Source organism: Schistocerca piceifrons, chromosome 7 (assembly GCF_021461385.2).
Source record: "Schistocerca piceifrons isolate TAMUIC-IGC-003096 chromosome 7, iqSchPice1.1, whole genome shotgun sequence".
Lineage (NCBI taxonomy): Eukaryota > Metazoa > Arthropoda > Insecta > Orthoptera > Acrididae > Schistocerca > Schistocerca piceifrons.
Genome location: NC_060144.1, coordinates 317,152,603 through 317,176,403, shown reverse-complemented (window position 1 = coordinate 317,176,403; position 23,801 = coordinate 317,152,603). Strand labels below are relative to the sequence as shown.

Sequence of the window (23,801 nt, the reverse complement as noted above, 5' to 3'; positions counted from 1 at the left end):
ATCAATGTTTTATAAACCGATATTCTACTTGATGAATTCCTTGATTCATTTGCGATTGTAGCACGTAGCCAAAGATGTCTTTCTACAGCTGTTTAAAAAATTTGAAGCTCCAACATTAGAAGATGAAGGAAAGGTCTTCATTTGTTTATTTGTGGTTTATCATCAGTCTTTTCATTTGTTTGATCCTTTGCAGCCCTGAACTATTCTCTGTGTATTTACAACATTCAGGTCTCTCCTGTAAACTGGTTTTCATTTCTATTCTTTGTCTCCATCCAATTTTTTCTCTTGCTCGTTCTAATTTTTCTTCCGAATTATTTCTCGAAGCTTTCGGGTATATTCCAGTAACCATTTCCTTCTGCCACTAAGGGCTCTCCAAGTACCTCGTTCTCCATAGACTTCGTTCCTCGTAGACTTACTTCGCTATAGACTATGTAGCCAAATCAAGATAGAAGTAGCAGGAGAAAACAGTTTCACAGATTACTGAAAGACCTAAATCGAATCAAGGCACCTAGAGTGGACAACATTCCCCCAGAACTACTGATATTTTTAGGAGAGCCAGCCATAACAAAACTATTCCACCTGGTGCACAAGATGTATGAAATGGCGAAATACTCTCGGACTTCAACAAGAATGTAATAATTCAAATTCCAAACAAAGCAGGTGATGGCTGTATATATTAACGAACTATCAGTTTAATAAGTCACGATTGCGAAGTATTAACGCGAACTATATTCAGAAGAATGGAAAAACTGGTACAAGGCGACCTCGGGAAGGGATTCCGTAGAAATGTAGGAACAAGCGAAGCAATAATGACTTTACGACTAGTCTGAGAAGATAAGCTAAGGAAAATGAAGGTAGCAGGGATAGAATACAGAAAGTGAAAGATTATACACAAAACTTGTGCAGGAACAAGACGTCAATTGCAACAGTCGTAGGGAATGAAAGGTTCAGAAAGGTCTGAGACAGAGTTGTACCTTATCCTCCATGTTTTTCAGTCTGTACTTTAAGCAGGCAGAAAAAGAAACGAAAGAAAAATTTGGAGAAGGAATTAAATTTCAGGGGAAAGAAATAAAAACTTTGAGGTTGCGGATAACATAATTTTGTCATACGCAGCAAAGGACTTCGAAGAGCAGTTGAATAGAATGGATAGTGTCTTGAAAGGAGGTTGTAAGAGGAACATTAACAAAAGCAAAACAAGGATAATGGAACGTAGTAAAATTAAATCATTCAGTGCTGAGGGAATTAGATTAGAAAACGAGCCACTAAAAGTAGGAGCAAAATATCTTACGATGGCCGAAGTAGAGAGGGTACAAAATTTAGACTGACAATGGCAAGAAAAGTGTTTCTGAAGAAAAGAAATTTGTTAACATCGAATGCAGATTTAAGTGTTAGGAAGTATTTTCTGGAGGTATTTGGCTAGAATGTAGGGAAATGAAATGTGCTCGAGGAACAGTTCAGACAAGAAGAGGATAGAAACTTTTCAAATGTAGTGCTACAGAAGAATGCTGAAGGTTGCATAGGTAGAGCATATAAACAATGAGGAATTGGGGAGAAAAGAAATTTGTTTCACAACCAGAGTATAAGAAGGGATCAGTTGATGACACATTTTGAGAAGTCAAGGGATCAGCACTGGAAGGAAGTGTGTGTGCGTGGAGAGGGGGAGGGGAGGAGGTGGGCGGATTATAAAGAGAAAGACATGAGTGGAGGAAACAGGTGGAAAAGTACGAGCTTGCCGTAGTTATTCGGAAATGAAGAAGCTTGCACAGGATAGAGTAGCGTGGAGAGCTGCACAAAACCAGTCTTCGGACTGAAGACCACAACAGCTGCAGCATTTAATCAGAATGGCTATAACAACCACGAGTATAAACCTTATCAAATCCACATGTCACACGGAGCCTGAAAGTGCTTCACTCTGATGAACGCTTGTTTCTATACTTTGGAGTTCGGATCGTCAGTGTATCCCATCGTGTTCTTAGCGTAAAAAGTGACAGTGTAGCCTGTTTCGGAGCCGTGACTGTGAGTATAAGCAGTTGAGTAGCGGGCACAGAATAGCAGGCTGCACGCCATGGGACGTACGGCGAACCGCTGCCGGAACGTCGCTTCGCCATTTGTACCGGGTGATTGGGAGATAGCGCTGTGCTCACAGATAGCGGCTTATCGGCGTCCCGCAACCACTGTTCGAAGCCGCCCCATACGCACCAGAGCCAGACCAGAGTCGCCCTGCGGGTGCTCTGAAAGGGCTTCGTGTAGGACGGCCGGCCTGCCTACCTGCCTAGGTCTCTCCTGTTGAGCTGGCGGCAAGCAGTGCGGGGTCTGCGCCACAGCTTCCGCTGCGGACGGAAGAGCCCCAGATACGGGAGCAACGGCTTCTTGTGGAACTGCGGGCCGGCGAATATCCTGCCGCTTACACACAAACAGCGGCTAAAGGAAATTAGAGAAAAAGCATGGCACTGACCTGCATGTTCTTCTGAAAAGCATTTACGGAGATTCCTTCAATATACAGTTTACTTGCGAATCGAATCAGTAGTCAGTGCAGAGGTAGCCCATCTTCGTGATGTCTTTTTGGTGATTGTCTTGCTTGCTCGACGTTAAACTGGGTGCCCTAAACCACTACGGTCACAGTTATGCAGACTGTATGAGATTCTACGCTGAATACACTACTGGCCATTAAAATTGCTACACCAAGAAGAAATGCAGTTGATAGACGGGTACTCATTGGACAAATATATTATACTAGAACTGACATGTGATTACATTTTCACGCAATTTGGGTGCATAGATCCTGAGAAATCAGTACCCAAAACAAGCACCTCTGGCCGTAATGACGGCATTGATACGCCTGGGCATTGAGTCAAAAAGAGCTTGCATGGCGTGTACAGGTACAGCTGCCCATGCAGCTTCAACACGATACCACAGTTCATCAAGAGTAGTGACTGGCGTATTGTGACGAGCCAGTTGCTCGGCCACCACTGACCAGACAATTTCAATTGGTGAGAGATCTGGAGAACGTACTGGCCAGGGCAGCAGTCGAACATTTTCTGTATCCAGAAAGGCCCGTACAGGACCTGCAACATGCGGTCGTGCATTATCCTGCTGAAATGTAGGGTACAGCCACGGGTCGTAACACATCTGAAATGTAACGTCCACAGTTCAAAGTGCCGTCAATGCGAACAAGAGGTGACTGAGACGTGTAACCAATGGCACCCCATACCATCATGCCGGGTGATACGCCATTTTGGCGATGACGAATATACGCTTCCAATGTGCGTTCACCGCGATGTCGCCAAACACGGATGTGACCATCATGATGCTGTAAACATAACCTGGATTCATCCGAAAAAATGACGTTTTGCGATTCGTTCACCCAGGTTCGTCGCTGAGTACACCATCGCAGGTGCTCCTGTCTGTGATGCAGCGTCAAGGGTAACCGCAGCCATGGTCTCCGAGCTGATAGTCCATGCTGCTGTAAACGTCGTCGAACTGTTCGTGCAGATGGTTGTTGTCTTGCAAATGTCCCCATCTGCTGACTCAGGGATCGAGGGGTGGCTGCACGATCCGTTACAGCCGTGCGGATAAAATGCCTGTCATCTCGACTGCTAGCGATACGAGGCCGTTGCGATCCAGCACGGCGTTCCGTATTACCCTCCTGAACCCACCGATTCCATATTCTGCTAACAGTCATTGGATCTCGATCAATGCGAGCAGCAATGTCGCGATACGATAAACTGCAATCGCGATAGGCTACAATCCGACCTTTATCAAAGTCGGAAACGTGATGGTACGCATTTCTCCTCCTTACACGAGGCATCACAACAACGTTTCAGCAGACAACGCCGGTCAACTGCTGTTTGTCTATGAGAAATCGGTTGGAAACTTTCCTCATGTCAGCACGTTGTAGGTGTCGCCACCGGCGCCAACCCTGTGTAAATGCTCTGAAAAGGTAATCATTTGCATATCACAGCATCTTCTTCCTGTCGGTTAAATTTCGCGTCTCTAACACGTCATCTTCGAGGTGTAGCAATTTTAATGGCCAGTGGTGTATTTTGACCTGAGAACCATCATTATTATTATCATCATCATCACCATCATCATTAACTGCAGCAGCAGCAGCAGCATCATCATCATCTGCACACACCAGGCTCCGGTTGTTGCACCTACTTACAGAGGTAAACTGCAAGTCTTTCCATCTGGTTTTGTGTCTCACTATTATTTCTGAACCTGCTGGTTTGTAACGATGTAGTATTTTTGAAAGTCTGTCATTCTCCACCCTATTGATGTCCTTCTTCGATTTCTTTCCTTTACAGACATTAATCCTAATTAGGATGGACACCAGTGTTCGCAAATAATGAAGGGTGCCACAACTAATACAGGCCACACCTAACATACCACAATCGAGAGGATATACAGAGCTGTGGTTTTTGCTAAACTGCTCTCTCTGTTTAAGAATGTTCGGACATTTCTTAGTGGACATTAATATGGGGAGTGTCCAATCTTTGCCTTTATGTTGGTTTGAAACCTGCTTGCGATACTTTCAGTAAGGCGTCAGTATGTCTGTGGAGGAATGGCAGCCCATTCTTCCTCAAGAGACGCAACTAGAGAAGAGAGTGATGGTAGAGTCTGGGGCCTGGAGCGAAGGCTACGTTCTGATTCATCCAAAACGTGTTCATTTGGGTTCATATCGGGACTCTCGGCAAGAAAGTGCATTTTAGGTATGATATTGTCCGCAAATCTTGGCCTCGCAGGATGCATCGTCTGCTGATAGAAACAATCATCATTTCCGAATTGTTCCTCTATGGCATGCCATTCACAGAGCCCTCCATTTTGTTTCTCAGGCCTTCATCCACAGTGTTTTAATTTGTACCGACTCAATGAGCAGCCTGCAGGCTATCGACCAAATCTACTTTAGTCGCCCATTGGTCTTTGCTAACCATTACCTCCTCTCTGCGCTTGGCCGTAACGCGTGCTCAGTTGTCTTTCTCTCGGTTCCAAGACATGTGGACAGTCCAGGGAATGAACTGGCTGACCGTTTGGCTGGAGAAGCAGATACTTACCCCCATTCCCTTTCATAATTCCAGCTGCGGGTATGCGGATCTCCGTCAAATCTCTGTTTGCCAAAAAGTGCAATGACATCCTATGCGCCACTGCTCGCAGTAATAAACTCCTCACAATCAAGGAGTCTGGTGCAGTTTGACACTCTTCCTTCCGTTCCTCTCGGAAGGCGTTCACTGCTTTATGCCGTCTACGCATTGGTCATATCAGGCTCACTCACTGTTTCCTTCCACGTAATGAACCATCCCAGCAATGTGGCTGTGGAATGTCTTTCACTGCTCTATCAAATTCTTCTCGCAGTATCATATCTCCTGTCTCATCTTCATATGCGACCTGTTCCATTTCTATAATATTGCCTGCAAGTTCATCTCCCTTGTATAGACCCTCTATATAATCCTTCCAATATCAGCCTTCCCTTCTTTGCTTAGGACGGGTTTTCCATCTGAGCTCTTGATGTCCATGCCACTGCTTCTTTCTTTTCTCCAAAGGTTCGTTAATTTTCCAATAGCCAATATCTATATTTCCCCTTGTGATATATGCTTCTAAATCCTCACATTTGTCCTCGAGCCATTCCTGCTTATCCCTTTTGCACTTCCTGCCAATCTCATTTTTTAGACGTTTGTAATACCTTTCGCCTGCTTCATTTGCCGCATTTTTATATTTTCTCCCTTCATTAATTAATTTCAATACCGACTGTGTCACGTAAGGATTTCTACTAGGCCTTAATATAACGTTATAAATTTGATGCTTGTATCAAAACTCTACCATCTGGTGAGCAATATGTATGAAACAGGCGAAATACCCTCAGACTTCAAGAAGAATATAATAATTCCAATCCCAAAGAAAGCAGGTGTTGACAGATGTGAAAATTACCGAACTATCAGCTTAATAAGTCACAGCTGCAAAATACTAACACGAATTCTTTACAGACGAATGGAAAAACTAGTAGAAGCCAACCTCGGGGAAGATCAGTTTGGATTCCGTAGAAACACTGGAACACGTGAGGCAATACTGACCTTACGACTTATCTTAGAAGAAAGATTAAGGAAAGGCAAACCAACGTTTCTAGCATTTGTAGACTTAGAGAAAGCTTTTGACAATGTTGACTGGAATACTCTCTTTCAAATTCTGAAGGTGGCAGGGGTAAAATACAGGGAGCGAAAGGCTATTTACAATTTGTACAGAAACCAGATGGCAGTTATAAGAGTCGAGGGACATGAAAGGGAAGCAGTGGTTGGGAAGGGAGTAAGACAGGGTTGTAGCCTCTCCCCGATGTTGTTCAATCTGTATATTGAGCAAGCAGTAAAGGAAACAAAAGAAAAATTCGGGGTAGGTATTAAAATTCATGGAGAAGAAATAAAAACTTTGAGGTTCGCCGATGACATTGTAATTCTGTCAGAGACAGCAAAGGACTTGGAAGAGCAGTTGAATGGAATGGACAGTGTCTTGAAAGGAGGATATAAGATGAACATCAACAAAAGCAAAACAAGGATAATGGAATGTAGTCTAATTAAGTCGGGTGATGCTGAGGGAATTAGATTAGGAAATGAGGCACTTAAAGTAGTAAAGGAGTTTTGCTATTTGGGGAGCAAAATAACTGATGATGGTCGAAGTAGAGAGGATATAAAATGTAGGCTGGCAATGGCAAGGAAAGCATTTCTGAAGAAGAGAAATTTGTTAACATCCAGTATTGATTTAAGTGTCAGGAAGTCATTTCTGAAAGTATTCGTATGGAGTGTAGCCATGTATGGAAGTGAAACATGGACGATAAATAGTTTGGACAAGAAGAGAATAGAAGGTTTCGAAATGTGGTGCTACAGAAGAATGCTGAAGATTAGATGGGTAGATCACATAACTAATGAGGAAGTATTGAATAGGATTGGGGAGAAGAGAAGTTTGTGGCACAACTTGACCAGAAGAAGGGATCGGTTGGTAGGACATGTTCTGAGGCATCAAGGGATCACCACTTTAGTATTGGAGGGCAGCGTGGAGGGTAAAAATCGTAGAGGGAGACCAAGAGATGAATACACTAAGCAGATTCAGAAGGATGTAGGTTGCAGTAGGTACTGGGAGATGAAAAAGCTTGCACAGGATAGAATAGCATGGAGAGCTGCATCAAACCAGTCTCAGGACTGAAGACCACAACAACAACAAATCAGAAAATTCACCACAAGGTCCTCATAACTAAACTGCACCTCGTTATAATTTTTGGTGTCCTACTTTAGCTGCTCACTCTGTATATTTCAGGCAGTATGTGGTCTTCAATTGGCAATATGTGTCAGATACGTACTTGTAAATTGCTTATGTTTCACAAAAGACACATGCGTTTCGCATCGCAGTTGATGGTGCTACGTTAAAATAATCTGTACACAATCGTCTATTGTGTGTCCACTGTAGAGTTTACCAATTTTTTTATAATTTCGTAAGTGGTTGTCGAAGAGATTCGTTGCAAGAACGTGCAAAACCTGTATTTAGTATATGCTGCAGGTTCCAGGAAGATCCACGATTGTTTTGTTGCTACAGGAGTCGTCCTAATTAAAGAAATTCGTCATCGTTGATGGAAACATCCGAGGAACTGGGTCGTTCAAGCCACGAAGAGTTGGCCAAGGTTCTCGATAAAGGATTGTTTACAGATCAGAATTTGAGGAGCTGATGTTGGATCGCGAGCGAATAAACCAACTATTTCTCGAGTTATAAGCTTGACAGAATTTGTACTCTTCCTGTGATTAAAGTTGTGTGGGCTAACGTTATATCTTCTCCTTCCTGTGGAAGCTACATTAATAATTTTGAAATGATAGTGTGGGACTCGAGACGTCCTTCATCGCAACAGCCTTAGTGAGGCGAAGTCATCCCACCAGCGGGAAGGACTCACGTAGCCAGAACAATATTTGAAAGTTTAGACAATAACTTCATACCTTCATTGCTTCAGTGAAGGTTAAAGTACGGCTCAAGTAAAAATTAGCCCTACGAGTTTTCACATTATTAGAGATGTACAGTTAATCATTGTTTTCACCGTTTCATTAAGAACTTGACTCAGTCATTCTTTCATATTCAAGAAGATGTAGTTCATCCCTCGATTAGAAGCCATTTTATGTAAGCAAAAAAGTATAAAAATCTTCCACCGTTTCGGGCTGTAAACAGATACGAACGGAATCATTCTAAAAATAGGAAATGTTAATGTACTTTTAGTGGCTAATCCCCTCGGCTATTTTATTGATAACATTTAATTCACGCGACCTATTTCGAATTTATGCAATTCCGTCTTTAGAATTGCTTGCGGCAGTCCAGCTCGACCGAAACATGAAGTGATCCAAAATGTAATCATACCGAAAATCTGTAGTGATATCTACGAATGTGGGTGCATTGAATGTCAATAAAACGACTGAACGGATTGTTCAACAGTTTATTAAAAAAACAGCGCTGAACGCCCCCAAGGTTTCATCCATGAAAGTGAAACGCGCATACACGTACATAATAAAAATTACGTGTTTCTATTAGTGCAACTCTTTATTTTTGCATCGCTTTGTGCAGACAGAAGCCAGGTGGTCCTTCAGCCTACGTGAGTTTAGGCCCGGACGTACCTCGTTGCTGTCGTTAGTTGTGAAAATGGTTACAATTAGCCAGCTGCCAATTAGCGAACTGTCTAAACCATGACACGGTGGGGTATCTCCCGATTATGTAGACCCCTACGTGATTCTCGCGCCAGTAAATATCTTAACGGCAACCGAGAACAGCGTACACCTAAACTCCTGCAGTTGTTAGCTGCAGCAGACGTGCCTAACAGAGCGGCACTAATTGGAACTGTTAAGCACTCTGAGAGGACAAGCGGTTGACCGCCTTCGGACGGCGTGTCGCCAGTCGGGCCCCCAAGCACGAGCAATTTATTTCAGTCCGTTCGACAGAGAGGGACGAGAAGGAAGAATAAGAGAGATAAGACTGTTCGCAGACGCTATAGCTACGGAATTTTGAGGTTACGCTCTGGGTGTGCGAAAGTCCAACAGTCCACGCGTCAACTACAGCAGGGGACAAGCACTTACCAGACTGGACACAGCTTGGCGCTGGTTCGTGTAGATACTGAGATTGATCCGAGTTGCTCTCTGCTATTAGAAACTCTGGCGTTCCAGAAAATATGAAGAAGTCATGGGGGGAACGTAGCAATTCACTGATCTCGTTTGCGATGATGAGGTTTGTGTTCGTGATTTCTCACTGGTAGTTTTTGTTGTCATTAACATACATGCGTTAAACTACTAACGCTTGAAAGAATCTTGTGATTTCCTTAAATAGCTCAAGCCAAACGCCGGAATGGTTTCTTTGAAAAGGACACGGCCGATTTTTTTTCCGTGTTCTGACCTTGTGATCCACTTCTAATGACGACATCGACGTCGTTTACGTAATTGTCGCTGCTAAACTGATAAACAAGACTAGGTAAAAGAAAGCGCTGCGACAAAAATTTTGCTACGACATTGCTTTCAGTGCTGCATCAAAACCGCTATGCTCAGAGCGGCACCAGTCAGTAAATATTAGCGCGATCACAAATTCTTCTCTCTCTTCTCATCTGCAGGAATTCGAATATGGACGTTTGCTAATATTTTCATCAACCTAAATCTCATACTCTGTAAGACCGCAAATGACTTGGGAGATCAGTGGAACAGAATGGATAGTACTTCGAAAGAGGTTATAAGATGAAGATCAACAAAAACAAAACAACGGTAATGGAATGTAGTTGAATTAAATCAGACGATGCTGAGGGAATTAGACTGGGAAATGAGACATTAAACGTAGTTGATGAGTTTGGGCAGTAAAATAACTGATGATGGTAGAAGTAGAGAGGCAATGACTAGCAATGACAAGAAAAGTGTTTCTGAAGAAGAGCAAATTTCTTAACATATAACGTAGATTTAATGTTTTAGGAAGTCTCCCCTGATGTCATTTGTCTGGAGTGCAACCTTGTCTCCAAGTGGAATGTCGTAGATAAAGATTTCAGACAAGAAGAGAAAGAAGCTTTTAAAATGTGACTCTACAGGACAATACTTAACATGAGATTGGAAGATCAAAAAAATACTGAGGAGGTACTGAATCGAATCAAAAAAGAAATTTACTGTACACCTTGAGTAAAATAAGGGATTAGTTAATGGGACACATCTGGAGGCATCAAGGAATCTGCCAGTGGTCTTCCTTTTGAGCTACTTAAACTCTACTCTATAGGCAAGTGGGTTGAAAATATCAGTACTGAACATCAGCTATGACACTGGACATAATGATGATGTGACATCATATGTGCACACACTGAAATAGAATAGAACACTGATGATGTTTTATTTGTTCCTGCATTGTGTTATGGAATGTAGGTTGTGGTGACAAACTGATCTGTAGCCTACCCTAGCACCTAGATCAGTATGGAAGGTGACAGTTTAGTTGTATGTTGGTGAAGCGAACAAACATGAAGTCGTGGGAATAACATTTTCTGTTATGGGGCACGGATTAGAAATGCTGAAGACATTAAAAACAATAAGAATTTTTATAAAACATTTAACTGCATATTAGAGCTTGATGAGTGGTTTTTGCCCACCATTCTGAATACTATGTGGCTGAAAGAAGGTAGATGGGTATCAGTACATTCAAAAGTTCATTAAGGACTATTGATTGCCTCCACTGTGTCTCTTTTTCCTCGCTGTCCTTGGATTTAGCACTGTGTAGCCACCAAGATAGCTACTGTCGCATTTTGAAGATAGGAGACATAGATAAAAACTCAGAGGTGGTTCTCGTCAAGCATCTAGATGTCCTATTGGAGCTGCACAGTGTTCAAAATTCAGGGGTCAGAGTTTGACACTTAGCTGGACACTCTTTTTATTAGTTCACACCAGGTGCAAAATAATAAAGAAAATTAATAAAGGAATGGAAGACAGGGGTGTGAGCAAAATTAACCAGCTATATTTGCAAGAAATGAAGTATGTAGAATACTGAGCACTGACTGTTAATTATTTCAGTCATATTGAACTATCCCAGCCCTATACATTATGTTGAATAAATTTAGTTGAGAAACAATATTTTGCAGAGCAAAGTTATTAGGAAGCTCACAGACCAGATGATTGTTTAAAGTACAAATTATTTTACTTATAATGCGAGTTAAATTTTCTTGTTTTCATGCAGTTTGAAGTGTGCTCACCAGCTGGTTTATGTTGCAGGGATTCAACGCTCGCCTCGCATTCGCCATTGCGGCGGCAGCCCTAGGCTCCTCGTTCCAGCATGGGTATAACACTGGAGTCGTCAATGCCCCACAGGAGGTGAGTACATTCAGAAATGAACCCGTTTAGATCAATGTTGCTAAGATGTGTATGAAACTATGAGGAGCACATAGAGAGAGAGAGAGAGAGAGAGAGAGAGAGAGAGATGGTGGGTGGGTTCCAGTATTATTGTGGTAATTTTATAGTAGTATTAATACAGTATTTATTGTCTTTTTCAAGAGTGCACATAAGTTACAGTAAAGGAAACCTTAAAAGAGGTCATTCCAATGGTTGACCATTCTTGCCTAACTAAGTGGATAGATTGTTGCACTCACTCTACAATTCCAGATGACATTCATAAATATTATGTGATAGCCCTTACATTTTCCCATTATGAATCTAATAGGAAAGATAGACAGTAATAACCACAGAAAGTACTCCATGACATACACTGTGCAGTGACTTGTGAAGTACATACATATAGCAAAGTTATCCATCCATTTACATTAAAGTACATGCATAGATATTAATGTAAGTGAGGCAGTCACACTTACTAAAATATTCTGGATTATTATTCCATGGTCAAATGAATTTCTTCTTTGGAGAAACTCAGTGTTTCATCAACAATTATTTCTTCAAAAATTCATTCAGCCATGGCACAGCAGTTTGGAATATTTTAATATGTGTGAAATTTCTAGCACTGTGAAAGTTTACATCTCACAAGTGAGATAATGTCAATAGAAAATCTAATGTGTAATTTGTGTTGTTGAATACAGCTCATCGAGACATGGATCAATCAGACAGAAGAGGCGCGGACGGGCCAGGTGGTGACTTCGACTAAGGTCACTATGATCTGGTCCATTGCAGTCTCCATCTTCTGTGTGGGTGGCATGATTGGTGGCGCCATCACTGGCATTGTTGCAGATCGTTTTGGCCGCAAGGGTGGACTTCTGCTCAACAATGCACTTGTCGTCGTTAGTGCCCTACTGCAAGGTACTAGAGCCCTTCTGATCACCCATCCTTCTTTCCTCCGTTTTTTTAATCATTAATGTGCTACATATGCATATTTTCCCTTCCTATTCTTTATCTTCTAGCCATTTTTTCTTCTTTTCGTCATCACTTGATGCTGTTATTTTATTGCTCTGCTCTAGAAACTCTTCTCATCCAAACTTCCTTTCCTGAAAACATATGTCTTTTGGGTTCTTGTCTCTTATATTATTTTTTACTGTCTGTTTTAACTTTGTGGATTCAACTTCTTTTTATTGTGGACTTCTTGTGTATTTTGTTTGAAATATTGCTACTGATTCAATTTAAATGTTGAAATAATATCACTTTATATTGTGGCAATTTCTGTAGATTTTATGTACGTTGTTTTTATCTTCTCTCAGGCTTGTGCATTTATCAGTGTAGACAAATGTTTTATCAAAATTCTTCTTGTTTTTGGTATTTCCAGCTTTTCTAATTTATAATATGCTGGAAAACATATGACTACACTTAAGCAGTTTGGCTTGTCTATCACACAGTGATGACTTATTTTTGCTTTGTCAGGCAAAGTATTTATATATAAATGTTCATACTGCCTCCTAAAAGCTTTGCATTGTGTGTGCACTGTAATTTAAAATCATTTTTATATACAGCTTTTTTGATATTTTTTCCCAGGATAGTTACACTTTTAAAATCTACTTCATTATTTTTTTTTCCTTTGGCCTCCAATATTTTAGCACAAAAACAATTTGCCCTTATTTTTGATGACAGACAAACTTAAAATCTGGGACTCTGTACTACAATCTGTTGTCTTGATGAGGCATTACTAGGGTGTAATGAGTCATCAATAAGATATTGAAAATGAAATAACCCATTCCCAAGAAACCTTGAAGCAGCGTAGTAAGTGTAGGGTGGCACAGTTAAAAGTAGCCCACCTGTCCTTTGAATGCAAATGCAGTATTTTGACTTCTGTAAGAGAGTAAATAACTGCAACAATGGACAGTTTTATGCAGTAATTGGTTGTAAGCATTTTTCTGTCAGCATTTGAGCTAATTTCATCAGTATAGTTACACGTTTCTCTTTATGGTCTGCAAATGACTTTATCAATATAAGAAAGAGTTGAAATTGTGGAAGCATATGTGAAAACAGGTTCGATTAAGGAAACCTGCCAAATTTTTTGGGTCAAGTATATGGATAGAGGACTCACAGCATAGAGAGCAATACAGAGTCTGTATAAAAACTGGCACACCTTCAGATCTGTGCAAAATGTAAAATAACAAAGGCTTCCTTCAGTTAACATAAAAAAAGTTATTGTAGTCATTGGCTAAAGAATTATTCGGAGCCCAAAGAAGTCCATACATAAACTGACCCAACAGGTGCATGAAAGTAGTAGTAGTGGCCAGCAGATATTGAAAAGTCTTAATTTGAAGCGATATTGTACGACAGCTGTTCAGCAATTATGGGAAAATGACAGCTGGAAACAGGTAGATTACTGCACGTGGCTTCTGAATAACATTAGTGATTGTTTGCTTAACCATTTCCATTACATTATGAGTGATTAAGCATGGTTTCATCTTTCTGGTCATATGAATTCATACAACATGAGGTACTGGGCAATGGAGAGCCTAAAACTGTATGTCAGTAGCCACTCCATGATGAAAAACTCACTGTTTGATGTGTTGCAGCAGTAACACACATCACTAGACCAATATCTTTTGACACTACTGTCAACACAGTTGCATATATGGAAACTTCTGATACATTTTGTCTCAAATCACTGAATATGAAAGATGATACTGCTTCTTCCTGAAAAATGGAGCAGCATGCCACATATCTAACATATTCCAAAAATGAGACCACGCATGTCTTTACTGCGGAAAGAACTATCAGCAAACGTTTATGGCCACCAACTTCACTGTAACATGTGATGTTTTCGTGTGGGCACTTGAAGAGCAAGGTCTATGAAACAAATCCACATACAATACAGCAACACAAAGACAGTATCAATCATGAAGTTGCTGCCATCACTATCTGAACTTTATGCTGGTTGTATCTGAATAATCTTAGACATCTATAAACGAATTTTTCATTGTAAATAAATAATAAGTCCATTTTGGCTCCTCATTTTCGTAATTTCACTGCTTTTCCTTTATACTTACATGGGTTTCTTTTATCTGTGCCACCCTGTATAACTGCAAACAAAAAGTCGTGTTACCATTTACCTTACCACTATATTTTTCTATCACATTTTAATTACTATTCATATAATTCGCATTAATTCTTACTCTGTGAAAATTAGTGAATCACATTTTCCTTACTTATTTCATTAGTAAAATTTGTTAAAATTTTCTGAAGTTTGTGGTTTCAAAAAGGTCAGTTTTCCTACAGTGGACTGCTACCCTTTTCTTCCATTCCAGTTTTAACTTTTATTGTATTTCACTCTTTTTAATAAAAATGGATAATCCTGGACATTAGAAATTTTCTTCACAGTAATAGTTTTTATTCATCAAACACACTAATAATGTTGATATTATTAGAACCTACTTCTTATTTTTGCAGGGTGCTCAAAGGCAGCAAGTTCATATGAAATGATCATCATTGGCCGGTTTCTAATAGGAATCAATTCTGGACTAAATGCTGGTCTCACACCAATGTACCTGGCAGAGATCTCTCCACAGCACCTCAGGGGTGCGGTACGTATAACTAATTACTCTTCCATCCCACTGTCGCTCCATACTTATTTCTGAATGTTCATGAACATGAAGAGGAATAGTATCAGAAGGACACGTATGAAAGTGAAAAAGTTTGTAAAGGTCAATCTGTATGTGAACTTTGTAAATTCACAGGCTTGGTTAAGTGCAGGTGCAAACAATATACTACAATAAGTCAACAGGAAAAGAAAAAAGTCCACCAGTATGAGAAATACAAGTAAAACTGTTCGAACGTGCATGTACTGCTGACAATACATAGACCATTGCATTTATTAGTCTCTAAATGGAGAAGCAAATGAATGCAATTAATTCTATTTTTTACACTTATTACACATAAAATAATCCTAGTGATTCATACAGGTTATAAGTGAAGTTTCAAGCCACAACAGATTACTAGTGGACAATTCATGTATGTCTGACATACTACTGAGAAGCATTCTAATAACACATATAAAAGTAGACATGCCTTATCCACCACCAACCACTGCCATAGATATCCAACAATTAGTACTTTTTCCCCACAGAACCAAAATCTGTGTACTGGAAGGAGGGCAGAGAGGTATCAGATTGAACAGACGGCACACACCATGATACATAATATTTTTGCCATTGATTTGGAATGGTAGCTGAGGGTTTGTATTTGATTTCATAGGCTGAAATACATGCAGATTAAAGTAACACATTCAAGACTGGGTTTTTGAACCTTCAGACATTTTCTTTGTTAGGATATGAAATAAAAAGAGGAGAGAAGATGGAAGAACAGTGGAGAAAATGACTTTTAAAATGATTATAATGTTATACTGAACATTTTTCATTATTTGTGCACCAGTAAGATAGTTTTTCATTTAATAAGGGTTTGATCAATGATACCGACAATTTGTTGTGCATCTCCACATTTTAGTATTGTACTAGCTGCCTACACTAGCATTGCTTAGGTATTCATTTTGCCAATTTGACCTGTGACAAAGGTAAACATTTCCTTTCATTTATTATTACCTTATACAGTATGCACTCCTGCAGTAATCTTGGTGTGAGATGGTCCTGGACAGTTTCTGTATACTGGGTACAGCTCTCTTGTGTGTCTACATGTCTGTGGCAACACCTCTTCATTGCTCTACAGATGTCTATTGTTTTTGCCTACAGCCATTTGCACTTTTCAGTTGTAAGCTCTCAAAAGCACACCCAGTGTCGGGGATTTTCTCAAGTAGACTCAACTGTGGGAGCATCTTAGTAGTAATTTTGTATGATATATCTTCTAAGCTATGGTAGATAGGTGGTTCTTACACCCACAGTAATTGTTGCAAGGGACCAAGGGATATGTGTACCAAATTTAGTTGAAATCGGTCCTGTGGTTTAGGAGGAGATGTGGAATATACACACATAAACACACATGTACATCCTTTTTATAACATGTACGGATTTGTACATTACACTGCAGTTGCCATATAATAAATAAGGGTTTGGCCTCACCATTCTTCGTTCATCCTTTAACTGAGACAAATCTTTTTTGAGTCAAGAGTTCTGTTTTTTCTGTGTGAAAATGGTTTATCTATCATCAAGACTGCATAATAACTGCAATGGCAAAGAAGCTATTATTAAACATGAATGGTTGTTGATCACTCTGGGCATTATATATACCCTAAACAGGGATGGTTGACACAACCACTAGCTTGTTGCTGGTGATAGACAAAACTCTAGATCTGATGCATTTGCTCATGACACAAAATAAGATGTAGCATAAGTGTCAGTTCATTGTGAAAGCTTCATTCAGTTAGTTTTGTTTTATAGCAACGTAATTCTGACTTTTTTTTTCTTAAGAAGAAGACAGTCTGGAAACTGGCCTACAACAAATGTTTTATTTTGCAGGTTGGTACTGTTTACCAGTTGGTGATCACAATTTCAATTTTAATTTCTCAAATACTTGGCCTGGAATCTGTCCTGGGAACCAGTGACCTGTGGCCTCTGCTACTAGCACTGACCATTGTGCCTGGCCTCTTCCAGTTGGCAACACTGCCCATGTGTCCAGAAAGTCCCAAGTATTTGCTCATCAATAAGGGACAGGAGCTTGAAGCACAGAGAGGTAAGATACGCAGCCCATGGCAGGACCCATAAAGTACATTTGTGTCACAGAAGCCACATTTTAAGCAATAAATTACTGCTGCAATAAATGTGTTCTTTGGGAAAATCAAAAGGTTCTGGAATTTTCTTGTGGACTCTGGATAATCTGTTAGGTACAATATTAAGTTCAGACTCTGTATTAAAGATTATGAGCTACAAATGAAAGCAAAACCTATGAAAGTTTTATATATAAAAATAAATTTTTCTTTGTAATTGAGTTTCAGTACATATTGGCTTAAAGTACAAATATTCTCTGGAAAACTCAGTTTATTAGTTCCACCTCAGATCACAGAAGCTCTGGGGTTTCATTAATCACAATTTTGAAACACACCAAAGCAACTCTGAGTGTATTGTATTTACTCTTACTCAGAATATCAGCATGTCAGTGGTATTCCACATGGTACTTTTTCCAATTCCAGCTCTTACTTGGTTGCGAGGTACAATTGAAGTTCATGATGAGATGGAAGAAATGAGGAATGAACATGAAAATCTGAAGATGGTTCCGAAAGTGACTTTGACCGAGATGTTTGTGAATGCTAGCCTTCGTATTCCACTTGTAATTGCCATGATGGTGATGATTGCTCAGCAGCTTTCTGGTATTAATGCTGTAAGTATACTTCTAAACTATGTTCTTACAGTAACTTAATTTTACTGCAGTTCCTTTACTATTAGATTTGTTCACTACATGTTGAGGCTATGTATAAAAGAGTGCTGGTGATACACTTAGTCAACAATCCGTGGTTAAAATAGGAATGGCACTACAATTTGCTAAAAAAAAAAATCTTCTGGTTGTAGTGATTTGACTAGATGAAGTAAACTGTGCCAAAAATATGAGAGCAAATTGTAACAACATGTGTCTGTACTTTTATTAAACACGGATGTTTCATAAGCATCTTGAGAATAGAACTGAGGTTTAGTGTTTTGTGCTGCAGGTTTTAGTCTTGTACTTTCTGTGAGGGAGTCCATTGGTGAGATTCGTGAAGCAATAAAGGAGCTACTATGAAAATCTTTTTCAGATAAACATTAATTCAGGCTACTATAAAACTATTCTTTACCAAATGATGAAATTTGTTAGCTGTAAGAACCTAACACTTGGACAGTTGCTCCAGAAATAATATCTATTGCCACTCCTCCTCCCTTTCTTTCTTTAGCCTACAATATAACCTATTTTTCCACTTGACAGCTTGATTAAAAATAATCCTTGAAGGTACTAGAGGCAATATTAAAACACAAAATATAGCTTTCAATAATGCATTAAGTGTAAAAATGGAGCAAGTATTCCATGCTTTACAACAGATAGCCTGGACAGAAATGACAAATTGTCTGTCCATAAGATGTTATAATATTTCCCTAGCAACCTCCTGAAATGCCTATTGCCAACTTTGTCACAGTGTACGATGATTCCATTAATGATATTTCAAAACTTACCAACTTTTATCCCTCAGTTTGTGAAACTAGTCTCATGGAGTTCCACAGTGATTGCTGCCCCCTGGTCAAGAACAGAAACATGCTGTAAATCACTTCAGTTGAAAAAGAAGAATTTCACAATTTATGCATGTGTGTAGGTGCAATTCTATATTTGCTTCACATGAGGGAATACCTATATTTCAACATCATTTCCTGTGTTTGTTCTTGGGTACAAAGTAGTGGTAGAGGCCTGATCCCAGTGTTGTTGTATGGCACTTCCCATTTCTATAGCTGCAGATTAACCAGAGATACAGTAAATGTTCCAGTCTCTTCTCCTTAATTAGTTGAAGTCAGATCAAAAACATTCTAACTGTCCAGAATTTGAAATAGTCTTTCATAATGTATATGTTGAATCATTTTTATATATACTAAAATATGAAATAATTTCTGTATACCAGTGTCAAGTCTGTTGCTATAATGATGCAGGTGGTTGGAATTGTTTGTGGTTCAGGATACAATTGAACACAGCATTTCTATTCTTATGTAAAGCCGCACAGTTATTTTATACAAGAAATCAAGGTTTCATTACCTCCATCCCCACCTCCCCTACAATAAACAATAGCTTTCCAAGAACACCAGGCTCAATAAAATTACACAAAGAAGAACTGAAAGAAAATAATAGGATTTAAATTTCATTTCCATCATCAGAAGAGCATTAACAGTCCTTTGCACATGACAAGCTATAAAAGGAAATATACATAAAATAAGTTAAAATCAGCATATATGTTTTCTTTATAAATCATTATTGCACAGTTCATACCTTTACTTTCTCAGAAATTTTTTCCAGTTATTATCATGAAACCTTACATTTCAGGTGATGTTCTTCTCAACACGCATCTTCACCATGGCACAGCTGAGCAAGGAAAACGCCCAATATGCAACTCTGGGTATGGGATCTATCAATGTACTCATGACAGTGGTGTCCTTGGTAGTGGTCGAAAGGGCCGGCCGCAAAACATTACTTCTGATAGGTTTCTCTGGAATGTGTGTGGTGACCATCCTCCTCACAATCTGCATTGTATATGTGGTAAGTAACAAAAATATTATGCAGACTTCAGGAAGACACCCCGAGAATAAAATTCAATTAAAAATATGGATATTTACAACTGGTTATCTCTGTGGTTTTGTTGCTAATTTGGTTAGAAATCATAAGCATAGTCGAGTGATCAACTAAGCTTTACCAGATTTGGAAAGCCTGAAATAGGGTCCCACACATCTTAACAAACTAGATAACTCTTGACAGTGTGGGTTTCCTGTAGCTAATTGTCCACACCTGTGGCTTATTTGCATTCTGTACCATATTTACATAACCAGTTTACCTCCAGTATGAAGTATTAATACATGACTATAATGTTTTTGTCTTTGGATATTAAATGCTACTCTCCTTGCCTTCCTTATAGCAATGATTTTCTTTTCTTGCAGAAACCAGGAGTAATGTGGCTGTCTGTGATATCAATCATCCTGGTGATTCTGTTTGTGGTAATGTTTGCTGTTGGACCAGGATCAATTCCATGGTTCTTGGTTTCTGAACTTTTCAATCAGTCTGCGAGACCAACTGCTACAAGTCTTGCTGTTGCTATCAACTGGACTGCCAACTTCATTGTGGGCATTGCTTTCTTACCCATTCAGGTAACAAATCTATCAGTTTCTATACATAAGTAGCATTTAAAGAATGACTGTAGAAGCACAGAAACAAAAAGTGAAGAAATATTAGATATATAGACTTTACCATAATAAATTTTTGCTCTCCACATACATTTCAGTTCAGTTACTCATAATTTCATGTGTGGCCCTAGTCTGGAACTATATATGGCATTCAGATTTTAGTAGCCTACCTAGATATAGGAAAATTGGTTGTTTACTAACTTGGAGGACAGCAGGTTGATTGATTCACACAGAAGAGGAGAAAATCTCAACTATTGGTTCCATAGACTTCAAATTTTTTGCTTTTCTATGTTTGGCTTTTGACCTGCTGCTCCAATTCAGGTTGATAAACACTTTTTCACATTTACATTTTCTTGTAGTCTGCTTTTGAGCTGCAATTGATTGTATATTTTTGGATTTGCTATGTGATAGTTTTAGTGTCCTATTCTGTGCTTGCATATTCTAAGGAATTATCTTACCCTTTACTTTTTCATTTTGCAGGAAGCAATTGGAGGTTATGTGTTCATCATATTCGTCATACTTCAAGCACTGTTTGTGCTGTTTATTTATTTCAAAGTACCTGAGACCAAGAACAAGACCTTGGAGGAGATTACAGCAATGTTTAGGCAAATTTCATACAACTGAGCATCGTCTACTGTGAACAAAAATGATCATGAAGACACTAAGTTCCAGTGATCCTGTGAACATGATGACAGTAGACTGTTATTTATGAAATGTACCATTTTGTGTTGAAATTAATAAGCAGTAGGAATCATGACAACAGCAAGCACAGATGCTGCCAGTTTCTTTGTAAAAGACTGTTACCAAATGTGGGGAGAAGGGCAACAGTAAAAGATGATAGAAATGATGGTACTGTTATTACAAATTCTCAGTTTGGGTAGAATTTTGTTGTGATACTATAAATGTAAATCGCTGAGAGTAGAAAAGACTTTTCCAAGTGTAATGACAGGATGCACAGCTTTATAGGAAACACATTCACAACATCGAAGCATAAATAAAAAGCAGCTCACAAATGAGGCTTTATTTTACTTTATTTTCAGTCAAGACATCTCACTGCTGTGTGCAATAAGACAGATCATGTACAAATAATGTGGGAAATGGTTTATATTGTGCACTCATGACAAAGTTGGATAGGAATTTACTGCTCAAGTAAATGCAAGTCATTAATAGGTAGGCTGATAAAATGTACAATTACTTTAGATTTTGTAGCTTTGACAAAAATTCTCAGTCAGTACCATTGTAAACCTTAGTTGTTAGTCATCTACATTCCTCTCTCCCAGAAATAAATTGCTGTTTCGTTAGTAAAAACGCATGGAAGCCTCTGCTTGATATATAGTCATTGTACCCCTCATGACATCAAGTAACTACATTATAGTAATATATTTCCATGATGGAAAAAGATGACACTTCAGCTGCAGGGTAGAAATTTTGTCAGCCTATCTACAGGAGCTAAGCAGTCACTTTGCTTATAAGAGAGGAGTCACCATAAAGCAAGTATTGTCAATGTCATAGACTGAACATATTTATACTCTCAGAGAAGAGTTATGGATCAATGTTTCACATCATAATACTCATATGTGTAAAGAAATACTCATTTCTATGCAAGTTTCATAGACATTGTAAAACATAAAAAAACTGTGTTGCAATTACATCACAAAACAGAGAAAATTGTGTAGATTTCATATCAGACTTAAAAGCTTTCTCAGATGAGTGTTTGTAGTAGACTGTGTTCTTTATAGAAAGTTGTGAAGTTGTGTTTTCAGTACATGTCATAGCACAATTTCAAGCCAGCAAAACAGTTTGTCACAACATTTCAGAAGCAGTTGCAGATAACAAGAGTGACCATTCTCATCAAAGAAACAAATAATTGCCATTCTTTTGTCTGATACACATGAATGTACAGACAACATGAGAAATTTACTATGCAAAACCATTTCATTCAGAAATTAGTACAGAATGTTTCAGATACATTTTGATGAGCAATAAATCTTATCATGTAAAGGAACAGAAACAGGCTGTAGTGTATTAACTAATCAAAATGACATGTTACTGGAGTTTGTTAATTTATAACAATAATTGTGTAAGTAGATGTAACATTTAATGGTGTTCTGTGCATATTTTATTTTGTACATATCAGTGCCATTTGTATATGTTTTGTAAATATGTAACATAGAATGTGTAGATATAATATGCAATGTAAAAATGCTTTTGATATATGTGTAATATATATGTATTTTATGATAAATAGATGACAGTTTTTATACAAGAAGTTTTATTATTCTGTTAAACAAAATACTATTTGTCCGAAGGGGTGTTTTTCTGCCAGTGTATTAGACAGAAACAAAGTCTGTAATCGAGTTGCAGAAAAAGGTTTGTCATTTAACTCCAGCACCTGGCAAGAGCAGCCATACCTGGGGCCAAGGGGGACTGTACCCCCTCCCCCCTCCCAAAAAAATCCCTCAGCTCTCAGGGAAATGAATAAATATAGTGTAGTAAGGTGTTTTTCATTCAAGAAAATAATTTTTAAAAGACAGTATTACACAGGTTTTTAACAGGGTCAGAATTGGATTTTTTTTTACAGCTACTTACAAGTTGCAATTCATCTTCCAAAACAGTAAAAATACTCCATATCTGCAGATCTCCCCCCCCCCCCCCCCCCACCCCGATTATGTCATATACGTTGTTGCTCCTATGACATCATATCATGTTCATAAATAGTTCACCTTGAACCAATTTATGAGCATGATATGATGTCATAGGAGCAATGTTGTATATGACATAATCTGTTACCAAAAATTCATTTGTAACATACTTGAAAATGGCCTAAGGCCAAAACTGTATAATCGTACAGGAAATAAAGAAAATGGCAGCTGAAGCCTTCAAGAAATCATTCAAAAAATTGATCGCAGCTGTGGACCCTATCGCATTGAAAATTATAACATCAGAATTGTCTCTCTGGTGCCTTTACCTTCCCTAAAGCCAAACTGATCATCATCTGACACATCCTCAATTTTCTTTTCCATTCTTCTGTATATTATTCTTGTTAGCAACTTGGATGCATGAGCTGTTAAGCTGATTGTGTGATTATACTCACTCACACCTGTCAGCTCTTGCAGTCTCAGAAACTGTGTAGATCATATTTTTGCTAAAGTCAGATGGAATGTCGCCAGACTCATACATACTACACACTAATGTGAATAATCATTTTGTTGCCACTTCCCCAAATGATTTTAGAAATTCTGATGCAATGTTATCTATCCCTTCTGCCTTATTTGTTCTTAAGTCCTTCAAAGCTCTCTTAAATTCTGATTCTACTACTGGATCCCCAATCTGTTCTGAATCAACTTCTGTTTCTTCTTCTATCACATCAGACAAATCTTCCCCCTCATAGAGGCCTTCAATGTACTCTTTCCATTTATCTTGTCTCTCTTCTGCATTTAAGAGCAGAATGCCTGTTGCATTCTTACTGAGAACTTCAAGCGTATCTTGTCATTCCTTAGTACTTCCATATCCCACTTCTTTGCCTATTGATTCTTCCAGACTAATCTCTAAAACTTCATCCTACTTTTTGTCACTTCTACAT

General features: G+C 38.9%; 1 protein-coding gene across 4 annotated transcripts in view; it reads left to right on the top strand.

The window, feature by feature from the left end:
* Nucleotides 1–21,691, top strand: part of LOC124804987 (solute carrier family 2, facilitated glucose transporter member 1-like) — a 558,685-nt gene extending 536,994 nt beyond the window's left edge. For all 4 annotated transcript variants that reach the window (XM_047265378.1, XM_047265380.1, XM_047265379.1 and 1 more), the window contains 8 exons: nt 11,235–11,333; nt 12,050–12,266; nt 14,817–14,950; nt 16,835–17,048; nt 17,506–17,693; nt 19,368–19,580; nt 19,976–20,182; nt 20,699–21,691. In XM_047265378.1, coding sequence (XP_047121334.1) covers nt 11,235–11,333; nt 12,050–12,266; nt 14,817–14,950; nt 16,835–17,048; nt 17,506–17,693; nt 19,368–19,580; nt 19,976–20,182; nt 20,699–20,842 — 1,416 coding nt within the window. In that variant the 3' untranslated portion in view covers nt 20,843–21,691. The remainder of the gene's footprint in view (nt 1–11,234; nt 11,334–12,049; nt 12,267–14,816; nt 14,951–16,834; nt 17,049–17,505; nt 17,694–19,367; nt 19,581–19,975; nt 20,183–20,698) is intronic.
* The last annotated feature ends 2,110 nt before the right edge of the window (nt 21,692–23,801 follow it).